The sequence below is a fragment of the Phycomyces blakesleeanus genome, assembly GCF_001638985.1.
Source record: "Phycomyces blakesleeanus NRRL 1555(-) unplaced genomic scaffold PHYBLscaffold_6, whole genome shotgun sequence".
Lineage (NCBI taxonomy): Eukaryota > Fungi > Mucoromycota > Mucoromycetes > Mucorales > Phycomycetaceae > Phycomyces > Phycomyces blakesleeanus.
The window spans coordinates 815,516-839,905 of record NW_017265139.1 but is presented as its reverse complement, the minus strand read 5'-3'; the positions used below and the strand labels follow the sequence as shown (position 1 = coordinate 839,905).

Genomic DNA, 24,390 nt, shown 5'->3' with positions numbered 1-24,390 from the left:
GCTACAGTATCATATCTGACTGTGGTTCCAAAGGAAGACCAGTTGGTGTAATCTCCAGAGTGAAAACCTCAGAATTTCCATTGCCAAGATGTATACTCGAAAGTAGATCAATTACATGATCCACCTTCATGTCAATCTCATCAAGTCGAGAAAGGATCTTCTGATCCATTACCGGATCCAGAACAGTCTCCACTTCTTCTTTCAGCATCTGCATCATTGTGGATGCATCACTCATTGACACCTTCTCCATTCTGGGAGCAGAAGTGGAAGTAGAAGGCTCATCTACATGTGGCCATTTTCTTGGGGCCAACCACTATTCTTTGATCACCGGGTGGATCGCATTTGTGGCCCTGTCCTGGATCAGCTGCTCCTTCTCAGCCTTCTCCTGCGTTTCGGCCACCTTTGCTGCATCTCTCTGCTCAGACTGCAGCTTCAAATCCTTTTCCTTCAAAGATAAATGTTATCAAACAAGTTAAATTCAAATAATTTTTTTTTATAAAGTGTAAATCTTTAAAGAATATAGCATTATATCTTTTTTTTGTATGTATTACCATATCTACAAGCATGCAAAGGAGTCTGTCAGTCTCAGAGTATGGCTCGTAGATCTTGCTCTGGAACTGATTATGGGCCTGATGTCTTTTATAGCTTGCCATCAGCGACTTGTATTGCCTCCAGGCAGTGATGGCAGATATATCCCCTTCACTTGAATCGATCCAGTTCACTGCTGCTGTGACCCTTTCCCATGTGGCCTCTCTTTGACCCCAAGGCTGATACTCTGAATGCTCAAACATTATGTACTGCAACAATGTCTCCTCACGTCTTGCAGTAAAGTGGCTGTTGGATTTTTTCTCTTGTAGTTGTTGCATTTGAGATTATAATGGTGTGTATATGAATAAGAGTAGTATTTGTATTGATATATATATTTTTCATATATTTATAGCTTTTGAAATATCACTCTTTATGTGATTTTACTGGTGAGAATTACTAGAACGTCATAAACTTTCTTTGCATGACTTTGCTAATGGAAGTTATATAAAATACAGTACAGTTGTCTTACTATTATATGGTTTATTATCATTATTCTACTTTAGCCTTTCTATGTTGTTAATATATACAAATATTTGAATATATAGTTTAATGAATAACTGCTAATGAAGTATATACTTTTATGCAGATCAGCATTTCTATTGTTTAAATAGTATGTGAGGTATTCGGGGTTGTTTATGGGTTAGTATCTCAATAATGGGAAAAGTAGATACTGTGAGAGTGTTATTTATTAAAGAGACAAAATAATATTGTTTATATCTGCTACTATTCAAATCCCTGTAATTCAAATCCCTGTTGTGTAATGGTTGGTTTACACTGTATGAGTGTGTAGTGTACGTGTGCCTGGTGTGTAACAGTTCCAGAGATTGTTAACTTGCCAGGTTCATTAGCAAGAAGGAACCAGTGTTTGGTTGTGGGGTCTGTTCTTAATTGTGGTGTGTATACCACATTACCCCCTTCCAGGTTGAATAACTGTGTTGAGAGTTGAGTTACTTTAGACTGAAGGGACCATGTTAGCTTCTTGGGCATAGCATCGGGCGTTAGCATCGTGAACGTTATCGTGTTGTACGTAAGCGTATTGAGCATTAGCATCTTGAGCATTTGCTTTGGCGTGTAGGTGTGGGCTTCGTAGTGTGGCATTTGCTAATGTACGTTGCAGTGACGGCGCGTGTCTGATGTGGGTTTTGTGTCTTGTCAATTGATGTTGTACCAAGTCGATCCCAATAATCCGCAATAGGTTTTGGGCTGCTAAAGGACTCAGGTGTTTGCCATGTATCATCTTTTTCTTCGTAACCTTCCCATCTTACTCTGTACTCGTATTTTCCTTTAGCCAGTTCTCTATGAGCTACTACTGCTCTGACTGTAAAGTATTCTTTGCCAATTTTCTGGACTTCATCTAGTGAGACGAGTTTGTCCTGTGAGATCAGCTTGAGTTGTGAGGGTAGATATTCTCTGGGCATCAGTAGTCCTTGTTCATCCATGAGGACGTAAGAACCTCCCTGTTTCTCTCTGACTACGGTGTAAGGACCTTGGTATGCAGGTTCTAGTTTACCGTGTTGCAGTTCTTTAATCATGACTTGGCTATTAGGAGGGAATTGTATCATCCTGTATTTCTTATCAAACTTGCCCTTTTGTGCATTTGTTACTGCTTTTGCTCTTTCAGTGATTGCGGGAAACACAACGTCTGCCATTGTTTTTATACGCTTTTGTAGCTCATCCTCTGTGAGTGATGGTACTGCTGGATCATCGGCGTAGCTTTTAAATCCATTCATTGTTCTGGCGAACATAAGGTTGTAAGGAGCCATTCCATTACGTTTTGTTACTTTGGCATTCATTGCTAGCTGTATGCTAGGTACATAGAGGTCCCAATCTCGGGTCGCTCCTTTTATACATTTCTTAATCGCGTTGGTTGAGATTTGAACCCAGCGTTCGGCTACACCGTTAGCTCTTGGGTGATAGGGCGTAGCTAATCTGTGATCAAAATCAGATGTTTCAGCTAGTTTTTTCATAAGTGAGTTGACGAACTCTTTGCCATTGTCTGATTGTAAGTATCTAGGGAATCCGAAATTACAGAAGACGTCTATTACAGTGCTGACAACAGTGTCCTGTGTTTTATCAGGTATTGCACGTAGTACACAAAATCTTGTGCAAATGTCTACCATTACCAGTAAGTAGTTATTACTGTTATGTGAGGTCGTGAAAGGACCTGCTAAATCAATAGCCCAATGATCGCATGGTAAATATACGTGAATTGGTCGTAGAGGGTGATAACCTTTCTTTGCTATGTTATACTTTTGGCATTCTATACAGTCTTGTACAACCTTGGCGGCGTCTCTATGTATGTTTGTCCAGTGTATCCCTTCATTATGAAGTGCGTTTGTCATGGCATCTGCTCCAAAGTGTCCGAAAGCGTGAGCTTTGGCAAGAAGTTCTTCTCTGTCACTGTCTGGTGGTGTTAGCATCTCATCGTAATTGGTGTTGACTACAGTTTGTTGTCTATTAATGACCATTTTTTGGCCTGTGAAATTAACTGCGGAGTCATTACCCCCTTCCAGCTCTTTTTCCGTAGGGAAAAGTCGTGATAGCTGGTCAGGTAAGATGTTGCTTAGACCGGGCAGGTGGAGTACCTCGAATGAATATTCGAGTATGGTATCCAGCCAGTTTATCATCATAGCATTGGCAATCTTTTGTGTATGTATATATGTGAGGGCTTTGTGATCGGTGTATAGAGTGAACGGATTTCCCCAAAGATATTTGTGGAACTTATTCAATGCATATATTACCGCGAGTAGCTCACGTTTTGTAGTGGAATAGTTTCGTTCACTTTTAGACAATGCGCGAGCCATGAAACCGATGTGTTGCGTTTCTCCATTGATGACTTGATATAGGACAGCACCTATTCCTACGTTTGATGCGTCTGTGGCCACACTGAAAGGGTACTTTAGGTTTGGGTAGCACAGGATAGGCAGTTTGAGTAGGATGTCTTTTAGGTTTGTGAAGCTGTTATAATGCTCGTTGGTCCAGAGAGGTGTAAGATCACCCTCGTTACGAAGTCGATCAAGAGGTGCGGTGAGCTGGGAGACATTAGGTATATGTTCCCTGAAGTAATTTATAACACCAAGAAACCGTTGTATATCTTTTCCGGTGTTAGGCGTAGGCCATGCTTGGATGCTACTGACCTTTCTTGTATCCAGTGAAATGCCTTTATCTGACACACAAAAGCCTAGTAAGAAGACTGCTCTTTGTGCGAAATGACATTTCTTTGGATTTAAGATGAGATTAACACTAGTAAGTTGTTCTATTGCTGTTTTAACATGTTTTGTGTATTCCTCCATGTTATGAGAGAATACCACAATATCGTCTACGAATGTGGTTACAAAAGGCATATCTTTGAAAGCAATGTTCATAACCCGCTGGAATTTAGATGAGATGGGTTTAAGTCCAAAAGGGCAGCCGCGGAACATGTACTGCCTTCCTTTGAAGGTGAATGTTGTTTTAGGTCTGTCTGGCTTGTATACCTCAAATCGATGGAAAGCACTTGTAAGGTCTAGGGTAGTGAAAACAACCACATCTTTAAGTGTGTGAAATACGTCTCTTATAAGAGGTAAAGGATATCTGTCGTCTTTTAAAAGTTTGTTGATATGTCTGGGGTCTAGACAGGGTCTTCTGTCTGTGTAATTACCAAACATGTCTTTTTTTGGTGCTAGTGTAATAGGACTATTCCATTCCATATCATTGGATGCCACCTCTATTGTACCATCTGCTAGCCAAGTGTTTACAGTCTCTTGGATTCTAGGCTCATATACTACCAGTAAAGGGTATTGTCTTCTGTAGGAAGTTACGCCTTCTGGTGTGTCGATATGGATGATAGATTCTGGTATAGTGCAAAATGATGTTTTAGGAATAAGTTTGTTGGATCTGATAGATTGTTCTATAGCTTCCGTAAACTGTTTTTGCTCCTCAGATGTGCCAGCAGGAGATTTATTAGGTTCTGGCACATCATCTGGAGTGTTTTCGCTCAATGAATCGCTTTTTTGATCGTCCCAAGTAGTTGCTAAGTTTGTAATTGCCATGCCCAGTCTGGGCATTAAGTCTGTGCCAATGCTCATCTGTGTGCCTAAGGCTAAACTCATTACTACGAAGTTGTGATTCAGTTTACAACTCATATAAGATAATGAAAGGTTCTCAACAGTGCCTAAATGTTCCGCTAAGCTATTCTCTGATGCTAAATAAATGTGCTGCTTTTTTGAACTACATTTAGTGATAGGTAGAGAGAGAGAGGAGACAAGGTCTGGAGAAATGAAAGAAGCGTTTGCTCCAGAGTCCACCAGTGCCCACACCCGGCTACTCTGAACAATTATAGGAACATAGAGTGAGCCGTCGTTATGTGGCAGTGCAGTGAGGTGGTGAATGTTAAGGTGTTTACCTTGTGCTTGTAGATTGAGTTGGCTCAGGTCCAGCTCAATTCTACTATTCAGTGCATCCTCACTGTTGACTGTTCTTGTGCTACGGTTTGCAAATACTGGCTTTTTGGCTTTGGCCAACTGAAACTCAGGGCATTTATGCCCGTTGAAGTACAGAACTTTATGACAGTAATGGCAGAGGGGTGCTGGTCTTGGTGCTGGTGGTGTGAAGGTCTTATTCTCCATGCTCGTAATACTCTTGAGTATATGGCATTCGTCTTTGCTGTGTCTGCCCTTGGGATGCAAAGGGCAGGATCCTCTGTTGTTGTGATTGTTTCCACGTTGTTCTCTACGGAATTCACCGCGTCCTCTCTTGCTGCCGGTGTACTTGTGATTGTCTTCTTGGTATCTCTTGGTACCACTTGTGGTCCGTTCCTCTTGGAACAGGGAGTCTGTCTCCTCACCACTAGTGGCCACAATCAACGGTATGACTTGGTGTATGTTCTTGGGAACAACCAAGCCGTAGTGCTGCGTAAGTGTTTGCCACGCTTTCTCTCTTACAGGTCTCAACAGCTTGGAGGTGAAGAGCCATACAAGCTCGTTGCTACTGTCGAGGTTGGTGGCATGAACACTGTCCAGGAATCTTTCCGCGTATGCTCTGACAAGCTCTCCTGGCTTTTGCAGCATGCAGTGGACTTCATGCTTCTTGATCCACAGGTGGTACGGGTTACCGTGCTCGCTTTCTAGCTGCTGGCGTACCTCCTTCCACTTCAAACCTCTTCCGGCCCTTGTCTTCTCAAATGAGACGCGTTGTCTCTTGTCACAGGTAAGCCAGAACAAGCGTTCCCAGTGCTGATCAAAATCCAGGTTGTGTGCCCGGAGCTGCACTTCGAAGTCGTTCAAAAACGCGGCGATGGAGTCATGGACCGCCTTGTTGGTCTGATGGACTGGTCCACCACGAAGCTGGAAGGCAGGAAGGTTGGGGGGAACGAAGGAGTCTGCCTTGTTGTTGCCTCAGTATTTTCCGGCTTTCTTCTCAATATTGGCCCTGAAGACCTCAACGGCTGATGGGCTGGACATCATCTCTTGGGCGTCACAGAAAGCCACCCAACGCACTTTGGTGTTGGCCACCTCTTCTTGGGCCTTTCTTATATCGTCGAGTTTAGCCTCGGGGTTTTCCAGAACCTTTATCAACTTTTCTGCTGCTTTCTTGCGGCAAGCGTCAATTTCTATCCCAATTGCCAGGATGTTGATTTCTTGGTTGCGTTCCTCTTCCTCCATCTCGAAGTCCTCATTGTTGCTTTGGCTGTCTTCTCTAGTGTCCTTTTGCAATTCGCTCTTCTGCGATTCGTCATTCGAACTGGCGATGGAGGCATTCGCAATGTAATTGTTCATTTTTGTCAAAAATACAATTCACAGTAAAAAATGAGGTATTCGGGATTGTTTATGGGTTAGTATCTCAATAATGGGAAAAGTAGATACTGTGAGAGTGTTATTTATTAAAGAGACAAAATAATATTGTTTATATCTGCTACTATTCAAATCCCTGTAATTCAAATCCCTGTTGTGTAATGGTTGGTTTACATTGTATGAGTGTGTAGTGTACGTGTGCCTGGTGTGTAACAGTTCCGGAGATTGTTAACTTGCCAGGTTCATTAGCAAGAAGGAACCAGTGTTTGGTTGTGGGGTCTGTTCTTCACTCAATTGTGGTGTGTATACCACAGTATGCATATCTCTTTTTTGTATTTGATTTTCTGTATAGTTTTTGTAATAGTTGATATAAGTACACTAGTTTTTATTTAAAACAATTCAATTGATTCTTCTGTAATTTCTTGACAAATAAATATCTTGTTATAATATTTGCTTTTTAACATTTATGATACAAACCATCATATTTGTTAAAGACTGTTTGACAACAATTATTATATTTATATATCTTAACACTATAATCATAAACTAACTATCTTCTAATATTTCATTAGTCTTGCATAAATAATTTTAGATGCTAATAACCTTTGCATTGAAGTCAACTAGGAAAACAAGTCACGAAGTCACCAGTTTAAAAACAAGGAATTAGTGTTATACGATTGGCCTAACATGTTTTACAATGTTTGAAAAATTCCTTTCAAGTTTGTTGTGTGAAGATCAAGATATTGTACCTCCGATAGGATGTACTGCTTGCAGTAGTAAAGGGCTACTGCAAGTAGGTACATACAATTGCATAACATTCTTCTCTATTATCTTCTGTCTGTATCTCTGCCCGTCTTCTACTCATATAAATACCCATCACCTCTTCTCAATAAAAGATCATCTTTCTTAAGCTCAAACTTCGGTCTCATTGACTAGTTGCCTAAACTAGCCTCCAATGCAAACCCTTTTATCTATAGTCATTACATGGTGGAGAAGCTTGCCTTTCTCTAATTACTTATTGCCTCTGCCTCTACCGTCTCATCTCCTTTGGTTCTTCGTCTCTTCACCACCATGACTGAGCATAGCCAACACAACCCTCTGTCTTGGACACAATCCAATGGTTCGGCCATTCTTCCACCACTTCCTCTATCTCCCATGGATGTCTCTGCTCCAGACATGCTCGCCACCCTGTACCTCACCTCTGCTGCCAAGGCATTGCCAGTTCCCCAATTCCACCCAGGAATGTACATCAACTCGTGGCTTTCACTCTACGAAACAGAAGCTACTCTTGTGGGGGTCTCTTCGGACCTTTTGGGCAAGTTCTTGCCTCACTACCTCCTGCCCGATATTGGGGAATGGATCCACGTGTCTAGAACCCGTCACGACTGGGCTGCCCTGACTGAACTCCTGACAAGCACATATGGGTTGGACCCCGAAATTGAGAAGTTGCAATGGCGTCGTGCCCTCCAGGCCACGAAACAGGGCACATTGCCCATCCATATGTTCCGCGTGAAGTTCGCCATGTTGGCCAACAACATTCCCTCTATCTGTCAACTATCCAACTGCACTATCTTGGCCATTTTTATGGAAAACATAAAACCGCAGCTCCGCCAACTGGTGGAACCCACCTTGACCAAGTATGACGACTGGGAATCCGCCTATGCCACTGCCATGGAGCATGAGAATTGACGTGGCAAGTATGCACCACCACCAGCCTTTGCTCCCCTCTCTCAGTTTGGCCCATAGCCCATGGACTGTTCGGCCGCCATTTCCTCTTCCCAACCGCATCGTAATGGACCTCCAGACAGAGTCCCTCGCCTCTGGGGACCAGATGGAAAACCCATATGTGGTTATTGTGAGGGAGCCCACTGTAACAAGGACTGCCAGGGCACTCCTCGGTGTGCTGCTGTCTCGTTCCCACAGGATTCACACGACACCTCTCCTCCCGCACTCTCAGCTACCGTCAGTGTGTTGTTGGCTAATCAGCCCCATGGTTTCCTGTTGTCCTCGCCCTCTGGGCCCTCTGTACCTTGTGTGGTACAAGACCGTGCTCTCTCTGCCTTGGTAGACACTGGGTCTGCCATTACTGCTATCTGTGCTTCTGCCCTTAACGGACTGAACGCGATTGTGAAAAGCAACCAGGCCATCACCTTCACCACAGCAGCTGGTGCACCCACACGATCCCATGGCACCACCACTCTGGCCGTTGGTCTTCTGGGTCGACCCTTCACCCTCACATTCCAGGTGGTCAAACACCTTGCTCACGATATCATACTAGGATATCTGGACTTGAAAAGATTGTCAGCTGTCATTGACACATTGGCCGATAGCATTCAGTTTGACACATGCACAACAATATCTCAACCATCCTCACACGTCCCCTGCCCTGTGAGGGCGATTGGTCACGTTCGTCTCCCAGCCCTGTCACACTGTTACCATACCGTACAAGGTCCTGCCAACTGCTTGGCTTATGTGGAAACTGGTCTGGAGATGCTCTCTTCTCATCTGTGTGCTGTGACTGCTGGCCTGGTGAAATTTGATCCACAGGGATTTGCCACCATCAAAGTTGCAAACTTGGGGAACACTACTGTGCAGCTACAATCAGGGTGCCAATTGGCAACCTCTGAAGATTTGGGAAGTATTAATTTCATCAATATAAAGAGCAGTACTAACACTTTGTTGACCCCCACATCTAGCAACCACCAGGCACCATTCACCAAGGAGGATCTTCCCATGGACACAGCACTGGAGGATGCACAGAAAGATCAAATTGTCTACTTACTCAACTGGTTCCGTAGTGTGTTTGCCGCCAAGGCCTCAACTGTCACATCACAGGTCCAAAATCACATTGACACAGGTCAACAACCCCCTCTCTCTGGCCCACCCCATTGCGCGTCGGCCGCTGAGAATGAAAAAATCAATGACATGATTGATGAGATGCTACAAGACGGAATTGTGGTACCCTCCCACTTGCCGTGGAGTTCCCCTGTCGTCATTGTGGCCAAGAAGGATGGTTCCCTACGTTTCTGTATCGATTATTGACGACTGAATGGTATAACAACTAGGGATGTCTGCCCCCTTCCACGTATTGATGACACCTTGCATGCCCTGGGCAATTCCACTATCTTCTCCACACTTGACCTCACCACTTCGTACTGGCAAATCGAGCTGGATGCTGCGTCCCGTCCCCGCTCTGCGTTTGTGTGTTGAAAAGGGCTATTCGAGTTTGTGCGCATGCCCTTTGGCCTCTCCAATGCACCTGCAACCATGCAGCAACTGATGGACGCTGTGCTGGCCAGCCTCAAGTGGCAACTCTGCCTCGTCTACTTAGATGACATCATCATCTTCTCTTCGTCCTTTGTGAAACACCTCAAGGACCTGGCTGCCATCTTCAGCCGTCTGCAAACTGCATCTCTCACTGTTAATCTCAAGAAGTGCAGCTTTACCTGCCCAGAAGTCAAGTACCTTGGATACTTGATCACTGCCACTGGTCTGCGCACCAACCCTGACAAGATAAAGGACATTGCTTCCTTCCCCACTTCAGTGGACGTTGATAGCCTATGTTCGTTTCTGGGCTTGTGTGGTTACTATAGGTGCTTCATACCCCAATTCTCTGTCCTCTTGGCTCCCCTGAACTGCTTACTCACCAAGGATGCCCCTTGGGTATGGGACAAGGCACACTCCCAGGCAACTGCTCAACTCCAGAAGGCACTCCTAACCACTCCCACACTTTGATTTCCGGATTTCAAGCAACCCTTCGAGCTGCACACCGATGACACGTGCACTGCTGGCATTGAGGTGATTCTTTCTCAATGCAAAACCCCCACACATTGCCCACATGCCATAGCATTTGCGCCCCACTCACTCAGCCCGGCAGAACGTAATTATAGTGTTACTGAGATTGAAGCCCTGGCCATAGTGTGGGGAATAAAGAAGTTCACCCATTACTTGACTGACACACATTTCACAGTGGTGACTGATCACCAGGCCCTCCAATACCTGTTGAAAACCTCTGACCTCCATGGGCGGCTGGCCCGTTGGGCCCTTCTACTACAAGGACACAGCTTTACCATTGTATACTGGCCTGGCAAAGAGAATTCGGGCCTGGATGCTCTGTCACGATATCCGATGATCAACGCCATTGGCGTAGACGAACTCGTGACAAGACAGGCCAGCAACCCCTTTTGCAAGAATATAAAAGACATGTCTGAGCTTCCTGCCAACTTTCTGTATTCTAGTTCACTATTGATGCACTGCTTCCAACCAGTTTTGCCTGTGAACATGTGCGAAGAGTTTTTTGAACTTCTACACTGCACCCCTTCCGCTGGACATCTAGGTCTGAACCACACCTTGCAACGATTCCAATGACTCGTTTGGTTCAAAGACCTCTGACCCTGGGTCTCTCAGAAGGTGTTGTCTTATGTAAACTGCCAGCAGTCAAAGTCCCCTCGCATTACACTAGGGTCAACGGAGTCAGTCTCTCAGGCACCACCAATGGCCCCATTTGACACCATTGCCATTGATGTATTTGGGCCATTACCCCTCAGCCTGCAAGACCATAGGTATATCTTGGTGATACAATGTTTATTCTCACAGTCGTCATCTTGGTACCTCTGACAAGCCTCAATGAGTCCACCGTTACGGCCGCACTTTGCTTCAAAGTCTTTGCTGAACACGGGCTACCAAGGGTCATCCTCTCTGACAATGGCCAACCCTTCTCATCTGGCTTATTGCACACACTAGCCAGACAACTTGCCATCACACAAAAGTTTGCACCTGCATATCATCCCCAATCTAACGGAGGAGTAGAACGTTTTATGGCCACACTGAGAAACATGATCGTCTGTTACATAGATCAAAGCACCATACACTCCACCTGGGACCACTATCTGAGACTGTTTCAACTCGTCTACAACTCGTCTGTCCACGCGTCCATGCAATTCTCGCCTTTCTTTCTCATCCACGGCCGTGAAGCCAGAATCCCAGCTACTATAGTGCAAGATCCCCAACAGACAACCCCAACTGACTATGCCTCTGGTATCAACACTGCCTTGTCCTCGGCTCTGGACTTGGTTCGACTAATCAACCTACAATCACACGCCTCAAACGAGCTTACACTCAACCAGCTCTGGAAGCCACCTGGCTTCCAGGTGGGCCAAGAGGTCCTTCTATTCTCCAAGCCCCTCTTCCAACCTCAAAAAGCTGGCAAACTCACTCGCACCTGGAAAGGGTCTTATTGCATCACCCTGGTCTCTGGTGACCATTACTCTCTGCTCCCCCTCCACGTCTCTACTAATAGGGTCCTTCACAATGTTCATGCCCACAGGCTCAAGCTTTTCCATGCACCCACAGTTCTATTGGCGATTGAGGACACTCGCCTCTAAACCCCCAGTTGTTGTGTGAAGGTCAAGATATTGTACCTCCAATAGGATGTACTGCTTGCAGTAGTAAAGGACTACTGCAAGTAGGTACATACGATTGCATAACATTCTTCTCTATTATCTTCTGTTTGTATCTCTGCCCCTTCTACTCATATAAATACCCATTACCTCTTCTCAATAAAAGATCATCTTTCTTAAGCTCAAACTTCAGTCTCATTGACTAGTTGCCTAAACTAGCCTCCAATTCAAACCTATTTATCTATAGTCATTACAAGTTTGACAAACTTTTGAGAAAATTTATCAAACATTTGTGTTTTTCATGCTCAGATTTGCTTATATGGATGATTTAAACTCCTCCAAATGTTTTACAAGGTTTTACCAAGGTCTCTAGTATCTCCTTATTTTATCCTATGGAGAGTTTGAATTTTGAAAATTTGTTGAGGTAGTGACAGGTTTTACTTTTGATAAATTCAATTAGAATTGTATTTGTTTATATCAATCAGAAATATTTTTTCTTATACTTTTAAGATCTTTTAATAATATATATTTATTATTTTTATTATTATCTCTGAGTATTCAAGTTTCTAAAATATGAAGGGTTCTCACCTCTATATTCATCCACCAACCTCACAGCATCTGCGAGTACTCTTTTTATAAGATCTGCCTTTGTTTGATCTAAGCCAGATATTGTCTTCAAAGTTTGAAGATCTTCAAAGCCGTGATGCATTATTGCAAAATAATTTGCAATTTCATCAAAGACATATATATTTCTATCTTCAGCAGTACCTCCACTCTCTAATTTCTCCTCTACTTCTTTCTCAACTTCGTTCTTGTTTGCATTTACAGCATCTTGTCAGTTTAATACCACTCTTGCTATCTCCCGTTGCTCAATGAAGCTGAATTTTGTCCCACAGTAACACTTCAACAAATGTGAATGCTTGCATGGGATCTGGCAGGTCAGAAAATTTGGGCAGGTGCAGCTTTGTATCAAGGCATTTGATATATTGATGTTATACCACTTATCTTCTGTTACAAAAGATCTTATTTGCCACTCACCATTATAATCATCTATGCTGTTACCAGACTTACCCAAAGGGTTGAGACTCATGGAAGGGAGCATGTCATTTTGGATTTTTGAAGCAACAAAAGAATTTCTTGCTAACTCATTATCAATGAGACCCATCTTACCATTGTTGAAGTGAATATGCTCAACCTCTTGCTCAAAATAGAACTTCACATCATTTGTCAAAATAAAAATCAGTCGATCCAATCTTCTGATGCGTGCATGACCAAAGTTGATTGTCTTGAGTTGATTGTGCCATGATTCTACACAGTTGTTTGTCACATATCTCTGATGTTGTTGGCTAACATATGGGCGCCCCCATCTTCGCAACAATTCTTCATTCTCGTCCATTTCTTCTCAAAATATTTCAAAAACTGAGGTTGATCCTGAACCATCAGTTTAAAATCTTCAATTTCTCTTAGGAACACATCTTCATTAGACACAATGAGAATGTGTCTCAGGTAGTTCTTCAGTGCAGTCTTATAATTCCCAAGTTGTTCTGATGTATAAGAGACATTAAGTTTAATTTTGCTGTCAAGGTTGTACTGCCAAGTGCAAAGAACATGAAAATCACAGTAGTGAATTGTAGCATGAGGTAATGCTTCTTTGATTGCATTAACCTTCATAATGCTACAGTCAATAGTGATATTCATTGGTATGAAGCTGCTCTTGATGCGAAGGTGGTCAAGCCAAAGTTTGATGGGTATGGCTGTCTGGTCGTTTGTCACCATATATGCAACAGGGAATCCCTTTCCTGTTTGAGGATGGTGAGTGACCAAAGTATATAATACTTCGTCGCTTTTGGACGAAATGGAATGGGTGGCATCAAGACAAAAAGATTACAAGATTCTCATGATTGAAACTTGCATTGGTGATTGAAATCCAAAGGCAAATTGTTTTTTACCATCATTATAAACAGAAAGATTGATTTCAAAAATGCAATAGTTTTGTTCTGCTAACTTTACATTTAACCAGATGGAAATAGATGCATTTTCACCAGAAGCAAACATATATAACAAAGTAGTCATCTATTTTATATACGAGTATTTATTTGATATATAAACATTAATTTAATATGAAAGCTCTGTTATATTCATTGACAAACCTTTCTCATTCTGTTGTAAATTTCTTCATAATTAGGCTTTCTAACGCCAACTCCCCAACTATCAATCTGTTTAAGAACTGAAATTCTTGTACTTCTACAGCTGCTGCCACTTTTCAACTGATCTTCAATAATCTTTATGGCTTCAGAAGGCAAAGAAAGAGTTCTGACTTCGTCCCAGTCTCCAGGAACATGGTTTACATGTGCCTTTGTTTGGCAAAATGTAACAACATTGGGGTTGTCGAGATGCTGTATGATTTTTAAGGCAGCTGTACAAGAGCATGCCTTCGTATCTTTCTGGGCAAGACGTAATTGGCAGTTTGTTATATATTGGTTAGCACGGTGGCATTTTTTAGTCTCTCCAAAAACTAAACCTTTTCCAGAATATTTATGCTTTTTATTCCATTTTGTTGAGCATAGGACATTGATTCGCTCCAGACACTTTTCCTATTCACTAGCTTTTACTAATATTGTTGAATTCAAAGGAAGCATCTTGATTTCTTCCAAAGACAAGTTGATCAAGACTTGTTGAATGGTGGAAATATCATAAATAGTGTTGTTTATATTGTTGTTAGACATAATTGAAGTTTGTTTTTAAGAAAGAGGGAAGGGATTATTTGTTGAAAAAAAATGCCATGTGTGGGATGCAAAAGCCACGGTCTGTCATTAAAGTTAGAAAGCCACAGGACTAAATTAAATACTATTTCAAACTCTCCGTAGAATAAAATAAGGAGATACGAGAGAAAGGTGAATATAAAAAAGATACTGAGTATTTAGAAGGGCGATTGAATATTCAACTTTACTCAGGACAGTTGAGGATAGAAAATAAATAAAGATGTTAAAGTAGAAGGTGAAGGGAGATATAAGAACAATGTCGATTTTGCTTGAGATAATCCAGACAGATAAAGCAGCAAGGCACAAGAAGGTAAAGTAGAAAAAAATAGAAATACTGCTGATTTCACTTGAGATAACCAAGACAGATAGACAGCAAGATACAAGAAGATAAAATAAAGAGGAGGTAAAAAAACACTGTTAATTTCACTCAGGACAATCACACAGATACAAAGAAACAAAAAGAGAAAAAAGAGAAAGAGGACGTTGAACAGAGATATAAGACTTTAATGCGATATATGATTGCTTTTCTATGGGTCAGGCAGAAAGCAATTCAGGGATGGTGATTTTAAGAGAGAGATAACTGATGATGTTTATTGTTGTAGAAATAGATCTCTTATATAGCTTTGAAAGATGAAAATAAAATGAAATAAAAAATATGAAAAATGAGATATTTTTTAGAGATTATAGATATGACTTATAGCATGAGAAGAGGTAATATGTAAAGGTTGGTAGACAACAATATCAAAATGGAAAAAGTGGGATAATAGAGAAGTTCGTGGAATAACTTTTTCAAAGTTGTACAGAGCACAAAGCCAAATAGGGTAACTCTTCCGAGGATTTAAACTTTTTCAAAAAAATTTATAAATGGGTTGCTTATTACTTAATTTATTCATTGGATTTTATACTGGTTTTATCCATTCAATTGGCGCCTATTTCCATCTAATTAGCATCCGTTTCCATCTAATTAGAACCCATTGACATCTGATTGGCTTCCATAGAAATTGAATTTGCATCCATTGCCAACTGAATTTGCTCCCATTGCCATCTGAATTTGCTCCCATTGCCATCTGAATTTGCTCCCCCCTTTTACTATTGGCGGAAGGGTACATGGCACTCAAATTTTTTATTCTTACGCCTTACAATTTTTTGTATATAACTGTAGTATTTTTTTTGTAAACGTCGTACTTTTTTTTTGTAAACGTCGTATTTTTTGGCATAAAACATGGATATTTTTATTAGGCATAATTAGTTGATAGAGAAATAAAACACATAATAAGAAGTAAGATATAATGAAATACAAAGTAATAAAAAAAGAAAAGCATAAAGCAGTAAAACAAATAAAAAAAAGAGGGACATAAAGTAGTAAAAAATAAAAATAAAATAAAAAAAGATATAGAGTGTAAAGAGCTTAAATAGACATAAAAGACATACTTAAAGCTTTCGCTCTCTGTTCAAACAGCAAGGAAAGAATGAAATGGCATGGTTAATCCAACCCAAACAGTCCAAAAGGGTGACAGTCTTAGCTGATTCTGTAATCCTTAAGATGAGTCCGCCTGACTCTGTAATCTCTTCTCTGTGGACACCAAACTTGATCTTGGACCACATTTCCTCAATTAGATTCAGGAAAGGTGAATATACAGGAAGATATGCACACTTGTACCCATGGGAAGAAATAAAGTTTTCACCTCATCGGCCTTATGGATAGGAGCATTATCCATGATGAGATAACGTCCTTGCATACTCTGGCTGTCCAGAACGTCCATTGTATGACTAAGAAAGTTGAGGTAGTGCTGGGCTCTGGTGCCAATTCGGCTATTCACCTCAATGTTGGTGTAGATGTCCAACTTTCTCTTCTTCTTGGTTGCGACTGCAGTGGGTTTCTTCAACAAGAGGCTAATAATCTCTCTCTCACACATTGCACCAAGGATGGTGATGGACACACCTCTCTGCATCGGGACAGTTGTCTTAGCTAGGGTGCCACTGACGGAACGGCCAAAAGTTCTCTTGATATGCATATTGAAGCCTGCTTCATCAATAAACATACAGTTTGACAGATAGTTGAAATCCGCAAGTTGTTGTCACTCCAAAATGCAGTCTCGTCTCATCTCAATTGTGCTGACATTGTCTCTCTTCTCGGGCAGCTTCTCTAACTTCTTCATTGTCAGGGCACACTTCTTCACCAAGTGCTTCTGGATTGCTGATTTGGTAATCTGCAGCCCAGAGAACTCTTCCATGACAGCTATCCTTGCTTGTTCCAAGGTAGCATCTGGTTTATTTTCGAAAAACTTCAAAAAAAAAGCAGAGTGCGCCTGGAACAACTTTTGGTTGCCATGTTTTTGTTATTTAGGCGCAGAAACCTCCTCAATCGCCATCGTCTCCAGCCCATTGGACTCATCAGTCTCCACTGTGGCAGCATCAAAATCGGCCTGGATCTTCTCTCTGGCCAGCCTGACATAGTTCTGGGCAGTCCGGACATTGATCCCTGTTTCCCTGGCAGCGGCAGCAGCAGTCTGGTTTTCTGAGAAAACCAAGGAGAAGAGCTTGTTCACCTGGTTTTGGTTGTACTTTTGGTATGAACCTCAATCTATGCTTTCTGCAGTGGGAACAGAATCAGGGTCGACCTTCTCCAGCAGATTCATCTTCGGCTTCTGTGCAACAATGGTTTTGGTAGTGGCCTTGTTGACTTCAGTTGGCAAAAAACTTCTGAGACTTAAGAGGTTCGTGACTGCTGGGTTTCCGGCCGAGGTACGGGTCCATTCCATATCAGCATGGTTGACAAAGATATATGTCACAGATCGGAGTACAACTTCTCCATGCATTTCGTCAACAATCTTTTGGTTGAAATCGCACAAGGGGTCGAAAGCAATTCCAGAAAACTGGGTTTGGTCTGCAGAACCGCTGTGACTGACCATTTCACAGTGCTTGTCCATAACAAATTCGAGGGAGTTGTTGGAAGTAGGCATTTTTTTTGAAAATAAAAAGGGTGTTAAAATCGAGAAAGAAAGATAACTGAGAAACTTTTATTAAGACACTGGGGTATATATACCAAAATTTTTTTTTTAATAACTTAAACGTTTCTACCAAGGTATAGTCTTGTCCTGTTATCTTAATATATTTGGATAAAGAACATGTTGAAGAATAATGAATGTTTACATATTAAGCTTCTTCACACTTTTAAGAACATTTATTTTATTAGCCGATTTACAATGCTACCAGAGCCTTTATGGTGTCCTGTCCTCTGTCTCGAAGGAAGGGGTGGGGTTTCTTCTCATGGGTTTGCCCAACCAAAAAAAAAAGTTTTTTTTTGTATAGAGCCAAGGAAAAGCTCGAAATTCAGTTATTGAGATTTTCAGTTTTTCAGAAATTTCTGCGGTTAGATACCATTTTATTTTCAGTTATTAAGATTTTCAGTTTTTCAGTTATTGAGACTTTCATTTTTTCAGTTATTGAGACTTTCAGTTTTTCAGTTTTTCAGTTTTTCAGAAATTATTTGCAAAAAAATGGTTATGTATATTATAAAAATTTATGAATAAAAATGCTAGTTATACTATTTGGAGAATTATTTTTAAAATTGCTATTACATTTTTCTTTTTTTTATTTTTTTTTATTTTTTTTTAATTCTTTTTTTATTTTTTTTATTTTTTTTATTTCTTTTTTTTATTTTTATTTATTTTTTCATCTCTTTTTTTTTCATCTCTTTTTTTATTTCTTTTTTTTGTTATGAGCTTGTGCTATTTTTTGTTTTTTTTGGTATTTTGTATCATGAGGGTTTCCAAAATTAAGATCGGGTAGTATTGTGGGCAAAGCATAATTCTTGAACCGCTTTCAGTTGTTTAACAGATTGTTGGACATTTACTTGTTTCGAGTGCAGATTACAAAGAGTTGTTGAGTTTGATATTAAGAAGATCAGAATTCTGACATTGTAAAATGGTTGGAGCAGGTGCTGAATAAATATAGCATTTTTGGATTCATTTTTGTAATGGTATCAGATGCTTATGTAGGACCAGGTTCATAAGAAATACAATTGTTGTGGTAGTCAATCAGATTACTGGATATTTGAGATAAAAATTGGCAAGTTTTTGTGTGGTCGGTAGAGTGAATTCTACTGTTGGATTTCGAAAAAGTATGGTTGGTGAAATGCACTTATAAGCATTATGAATATGTGTAGACTGGTTCCTATCATACAGGTATATGTTTGATCTTGTAGTTTCTTTGTAGGTAGAGGGTTGAATTGTCACGTTTTCTTTTCAGATTTATAGCTTTTGTTCAAAATACTATAGATTATTTAGAGATTAATATAAATGACTCTGAGGTATAGACTTTATTTATATACAGAAACATAATGTGATCTGGAAATAATAAAAAAATCCATGAGGTGTAGAGCTTTAAGCAGTGTTTTCATTGTCAGAGTAATATTTAGTTGTTAAAGTGAGCATGAGAATGAGATTTATTGCTGATTTAAGAAGAGAAATAAAGAGTTTGGGTATATAAACACCAAATATAAAGAGAGAGAATTATGATATCTCTTTTAAAAAAGAATGTTTATAATAAATTATGGCTGCGGGTAATATATTGTCTTATTTATTTTTTATCTCCTTGAGTTCAATTTGTACTACTTTATTTATTGGACCTTGGAATATTATTTTTTGATATAAAAAGCTGAAAATATAATGACTAATACTATTTAACAACAACTCAATCTTCTTTACATCTATTCTTGCTGCTTCAACTTGTGTTGTGATTTTTATCTTGCATCTTAAGTAATTACTATTTCATTATAACTATTATATACTAGATATAACTGTATTTATATAAAATATGTCACTTTAACATATCTTCCTATTTCTTTATTTTTTTATCTTTTATCAGAAAACTCTACAATGTTACACAAGAAACTTGAAGAATATAACAGTGCCTTTGAAAAAATTATGGAAGAGCTTGAAGAGCCTGAAAAGGCAGAAGATTCAAAAAGTTCTGCCCCGTCAACAACAGACAAAACCCCCAAAAAAAGTAGAGGGTAATATCAAAAGCCTATGGATAAAGATATAAAAAAGCTTCTTTATCTTTACTTCATAAGGGGATTAACTATTGAAAAAGCCAGCAAGATAGTAAATATGAAACAAACAACTGCTAGTGGCTATATTTTGAAGTGGAGAAAGTCTCCAGTTGTTTTTTTCATTAAAAACAACAAGGAGGCCACAAGTGACAAAAAAATGAATCTTTTATTTGAAACTTACTCTGCAATAAAGAAAGAATACAAATAATATCATTGCATTTTCAATTTTAACATAATTATTATAATGAGATACTTGCTTTATTATCTTATAACTGTAGTAAGATATTTAACTTCAACAAAGTAATCTGGAGAAAAGTTTGCATATTCTGTTAGTTCTCTCTATAGATATTTTCTATGACGTATTGTTGTAGAAAGATCTACATATATTGAAGTGCTATTACATTAGGCGTTTGGCACTTATATAAAAAATATGGCAGTTATATAAAAAATACTATGGTTATATAAAAAAATATGACGTTTACAAAAAAAAAGTACGACGTTTACAAAAAAAATACTACATTTTTATAAAAAAAATTGTAAGGCGTAAGGATAAAAAATTTGAGTGCCATGTACCCTTCCGCCAATAGTAAAAGGGGGGGAGCAAATTCAGATGGCAATGGGAGCAAATTCAGTTGGCAATGGATGCAAGTTCAATTTCTATGGAAGCCAATCAGATGTCAATGGGTTCTAATTAGATGGAAATGGATGCTAATTAGATGGAAATGGGTGCCAATTGAATGGATAAAACCAGTATTTCTTCACAGTACCTAGAAGGTGAGTTCCAAAGAATCTCTGCTGCTCTTTCAGATCCTTCAATCTTTTTAGTGTCATCCAAAAGTCATCTTATATAATTCTTTACTGTGATATACTTGCTGGTTTTGAAATAGAAGGATTGGTTCATATCACTGTTCGAAACCAATTGAGAGTTTACTTTTTCAGAAAGTAATACTAAAGTAGTGCAAAGTTGTTCATTTATTTGATCCTTGTTAGATTTGTGTACAACCAGAGACTTGGCTACTAATACATCTGGTAGAGCAGGGACTATGAAACCAAAATCAGCAAGTCTTCTGACCCTTTTGTCTTTGCTTGCTTCAAGTTTTTCCTTTGCTTTTCTCTTTTGTCTTTTTATTGAGGATGCACAGTTTCCTCTGTAAAGTGCTCGCAAGTCTTTTTTTTTGTATCAGATGTCCATGTCAAAAAGCTTTTGCTACAACAGTCAATCATCATATCTCTGTTCAAATCAAGAAGTTCCCAGTCGTTCTTCTCTACAAAATATTCTTCTGAAAGTTCATTCTCTGCAGATGTATTTTTGGTAACACTAGATATAACTGTGAATTCAGCACAAAACTTTCTACTATTGATTTGGGCATGCTTAGAGGCAATTTTATAGTAAGCACTTTTATGACCCATCTTGTAATAAAGTTTGTTTTGGGAGAAGTAAAAGAAGTGCTTTCAAGGCAATCTTAAATTAAAACTAAGTCACATAAAAAGTTTTTGTTTCTATACTCCGTCATGTTACACAATTTTACTATATTAGAGAATCAATTCTCATAGTCTGCCATAAGAAATGAATAATCTAGTGCCAATATTTCTCTTTCTCTGCTATTAAATTCAAACATCACATTTTTTCAAGACCTAAAAAGTGTTGTCAGAAATGCCAAAACTGAATATGTTTTACATTTACTTTGTTAAGAAACAGTTTCTTTACAAAGTAAATGTACAGTCAAAGCTCAATATAGTGATAATCGCAATATAGTAATAATTTTTTGAAAAATTTGGGTCCATGCCTGCTTATTATCACTATTTTTCAATATAGTGATAGTGATAAAATTTGAATCCACCAGTATCACTATATCGAGCTCTGAGTTTATTTATGTAGTATAAAAAATAAATGTAGTATTTATTTTATTTAACATATTAAAGCAAGCTCAGTTTCTTAGACAAAATATTATGAATTCTATTAGAAAACAGTAGTCACTTGTAGTGGCATTAGAAATATAACTAAATAATGTGTGAAGTAAGAAAAAAATATGCTCAATATAGTGATAGTGATAAAATTTTTGTCCACCATCCATATCACTACACTACGGCAGAGAAAATGGTAACATGTTACCACTTTGGTAACATAACTGCCATTTTTTACTTAATAAAAAATGGCAGTTATGACTCTGTATAAGGCCAAAACAGGCACTGTTACCATTTTTTACATAGTAAAAAATGGTAGTCATTTATTATGTAAAAAGCCAAAACAAGCACTGTTACCATTTTTCAAAAAAAAAATCAAGCGTCCTTCCTTTCCTCTATTATATTCTTTCTTTTGTTCTATTGCTTTCAATTCTAGCACAACCTCTTGTTTTTCCTTTGCAGCTTTAACAGAATGGTCTGTTTTTTATTATACAATATTGAATCGGGTTTAATTGAATTGAATTTTTATTTCAATGCATGTTTTATTAAATGAAAATGATAATAATAATAGTAATAATGAAAAAACAATTCCATCGGCCACTCGCAATAAAAAATGGTTCTGTTTAGCTACTGCAAAACGTATGCAGTAAAACACTACTATTCAAATTTTATTTCATATACTTTGGGTATTCTAATATATCTTAGATAGCACTTATTATTTTTTACCGATTTCTACAAATATACTAATATTGGAGAAAAAACTTAAAATAAATAAATAGATATAATATTATTATAATGCTTACCTTCATATAATATGCTTACTTGTTCAGTAAAATAAGCATTTACTCTAAGAATATATATATATATATTAAAGAATGTATTAATATTTAAGATTTATATATAAGAAAAGCAATAAAACATAAGCACTATAGAAAGTCGTTATCATAGAAGAAGAAAAACTTGAGCAAAGATTCAAGTCATGTAACATGAAGCTAATTCGAATCTGATTCATACAACTGGAATAAGCATCTTGTTAGAAAGCTCAAAGTGTTTATTCTACTCAATATACTTACATATAATAGAACGACTCCCAAGTATAATATATCAGTACAAAAATATTACTATTAATTTTTTTCTCAAAAAAAGGCTATATACTATTTCCTTTTATATTTGAATGTAGTGGAATTGTAGATGCTGTACATTAGCTTCAAATTCTTGTAATCACAACATTAGCAATCATATGAAAGAGGTCAATAAATTTTTTATATGAAAGAAAAAAGGAATAAAAAACATAAAAAGAAAAATGACGAGATAAGAAAAAAAAGTACTAAAGACAGACTAAAAAAATCAAACTCAGCCAATCACAGCTGCCAAACTACGATCTTCGGCTTCTCTTGTGAGCAGGCTCAACACTTGCTGTGGGTGGAGGAGACCTACATAAAAGAGTATGAAGTTTATATTAGTTTTGTATTAACAGCGCATGAGAAAAAGCAACAATGGTAACTTACAGCACATCTGCCATTATGGGCGACTCAACATCACCAGTTTCTGACATATCAGGAGAAGAAAGCAAAGAATCACTTATGTCTCGCTGTGTCTATAGCATAATAAAAGGAAACGATGTTGATTAAAGTTTACAATATATAGATTTGTTAATTGATAAACTTACTTTGTTCTTCTCTGCCATTCTTCTCTTGTGTGTCTGGTTGTCGCTCTTGAAGCTTTCCCGAAGAAGGCTTCTTGCACACCACATTCTTTTACATTGGTGGATGTGCAATCCACCATTCTTCGCCAAACTCTCCAAATGCATCATGTAGTATTCCCTGTTTTTCTCTGGGATATTCTTCCATTCTTTTGAGGCCGCAGGATAGTCTTTGTCAATGATATAATGATTTACCGTACGGCCTAATGTTTTGAGATGCAGTCTTTTTACTGTCAAATCATGGTCTGAAAGAGGGACTAATGGGGGCAAAGGCTGCCCTTGTGGAACTTCTTTGCAGCGCGCCTTCCAGTCCTGCTCGTGAAGAATCTGAAGCAACAGATTGTATTTTTGTGCTTCGTTTTTTCCTTTGAACTCACCGCCAGTATTGATTACTTGCTTACCGAGCTGATCAGGGTACTCTGTGAGCTGGGCTCTTTTCACAGACTTGGCAATGCGCTCAAGAGCTACAAAAAATGTATGACAATATTAATAAAGTAAATAAACATCTAAGCACAGAATATATATGACTTACAACTCTGCTCAATAATGCTTTGTTGCATTGTAGTTAGATCTTCCGCACTGACTGCTGGCGCAAATTGATTGCTGAATCGCCTTTGAAGCTCGCGCAATGCTTGCTTGATTTCAGCAAGATCAACCTCAATCTTTTGAATTGAGTTGAGGAGAGTTGTGTTAATATCGGACATGTTTAAGTTTTTTTTTAGCTATAAGCAGTGAGTTAAAAAGAAAAGGTGGTAGTTTAGACAAGTAGAATAAGAGCGATTTGAGTTTGAGAAAGGCAACGATTTATTACAAGCAATTGATAGCTATTTATATGAAAAAGATACAGACAGATGTACAAACAAAACATATAAAAGAAGGGATGCTTATGCACTTGTATGCACCTGTCTGCACCTGTCTGCAGTAGCTCATGTGAACATGATACAGTCTTTTTGTGTCGACACAACAAAACTGTAAGAAATATAAAGATAAAGATAAAATGAATTAGACTTTAAATCAATATTATATGTATAAATGTTCATACTTTGCACTGTCTGCATATTAAACGTTTTAAAGTATATGATATAATAATATAACTCTATACATATTGCAGATATAGCATGAAATTTGGTTAAAGTTCTCGATGACAAAACCCTGTACCAGTTAAAATTATAACTTTAAATATACTCTACAGTAGCTATATAACATC

At 38.7% G+C, this 24,390-nt stretch overlaps 6 protein-coding genes across 6 annotated transcripts; all 6 read right to left on the bottom strand.

Annotated features, from left to right (window-relative positions):
- Position 1: 1 nt before the first annotated feature.
- PHYBLDRAFT_165982 (hypothetical protein) lies at positions 2–866 on the bottom strand (the record flags this gene model as incomplete). The annotated part of the gene is made up of 3 exons (XM_018435346.1): positions 2–277; positions 329–445; positions 552–866. The coding sequence occupies 3 exons, from the start codon at positions 864–866 to the stop codon at positions 2–4; spliced, it is 708 nt and encodes a 235-aa protein (XP_018294047.1).
- Positions 867–1,540: 674 nt separating this feature from the next.
- PHYBLDRAFT_165981 (hypothetical protein) lies at positions 1,541–6,344 on the bottom strand (the record flags this gene model as incomplete). The annotated part of the gene is made up of 4 exons (XM_018435345.1): positions 1,541–1,689; positions 1,757–1,942; positions 4,304–5,951; positions 6,066–6,344. 4 exons carry the CDS (start codon positions 6,342–6,344, stop codon positions 1,541–1,543), a joined length of 2,262 nt encoding a protein of 753 aa, XP_018294046.1.
- Positions 6,345–12,302: 5,958 nt separating this feature from the next.
- PHYBLDRAFT_165979 (hypothetical protein) lies at positions 12,303–14,484 on the bottom strand (the record flags this gene model as incomplete). Its single annotated transcript, XM_018435344.1, has 6 exons — positions 12,303–12,569; positions 12,606–13,014; positions 13,086–13,557; positions 13,708–13,831; positions 13,909–14,273; positions 14,361–14,484. The coding sequence occupies 6 exons, from the start codon at positions 14,482–14,484 to the stop codon at positions 12,303–12,305; spliced, it is 1,761 nt and encodes a 586-aa protein (XP_018294045.1).
- Positions 14,485–15,951: 1,467 nt separating this feature from the next.
- On the bottom strand, positions 15,952–16,562 carry PHYBLDRAFT_142990 (hypothetical protein; the record flags this gene model as incomplete). Its single annotated transcript, XM_018430916.1, has 2 exons — positions 15,952–16,128; positions 16,206–16,562. The coding sequence occupies 2 exons, from the start codon at positions 16,560–16,562 to the stop codon at positions 15,952–15,954; spliced, it is 534 nt and encodes a 177-aa protein (XP_018294044.1).
- A 36-nt stretch (positions 16,563–16,598) lies between these two features.
- Positions 16,599–17,483, bottom strand: PHYBLDRAFT_142989 (hypothetical protein; the record flags this gene model as incomplete). Its single annotated transcript, XM_018430915.1, has 3 exons — positions 16,599–16,805; positions 16,878–17,084; positions 17,142–17,483. 3 exons carry the CDS (start codon positions 17,481–17,483, stop codon positions 16,599–16,601), a joined length of 756 nt encoding a protein of 251 aa, XP_018294043.1.
- Positions 17,484–22,213: 4,730 nt separating this feature from the next.
- PHYBLDRAFT_165977 (hypothetical protein) lies at positions 22,214–23,887 on the bottom strand (the record flags this gene model as incomplete). The annotated part of the gene is made up of 6 exons (XM_018435343.1): positions 22,214–22,242; positions 22,285–22,328; positions 22,861–22,914; positions 22,990–23,078; positions 23,151–23,647; positions 23,716–23,887. The coding sequence occupies 6 exons, from the start codon at positions 23,885–23,887 to the stop codon at positions 22,214–22,216; spliced, it is 885 nt and encodes a 294-aa protein (XP_018294042.1).
- Positions 23,888–24,390: the final 503 nt, after the last annotated feature.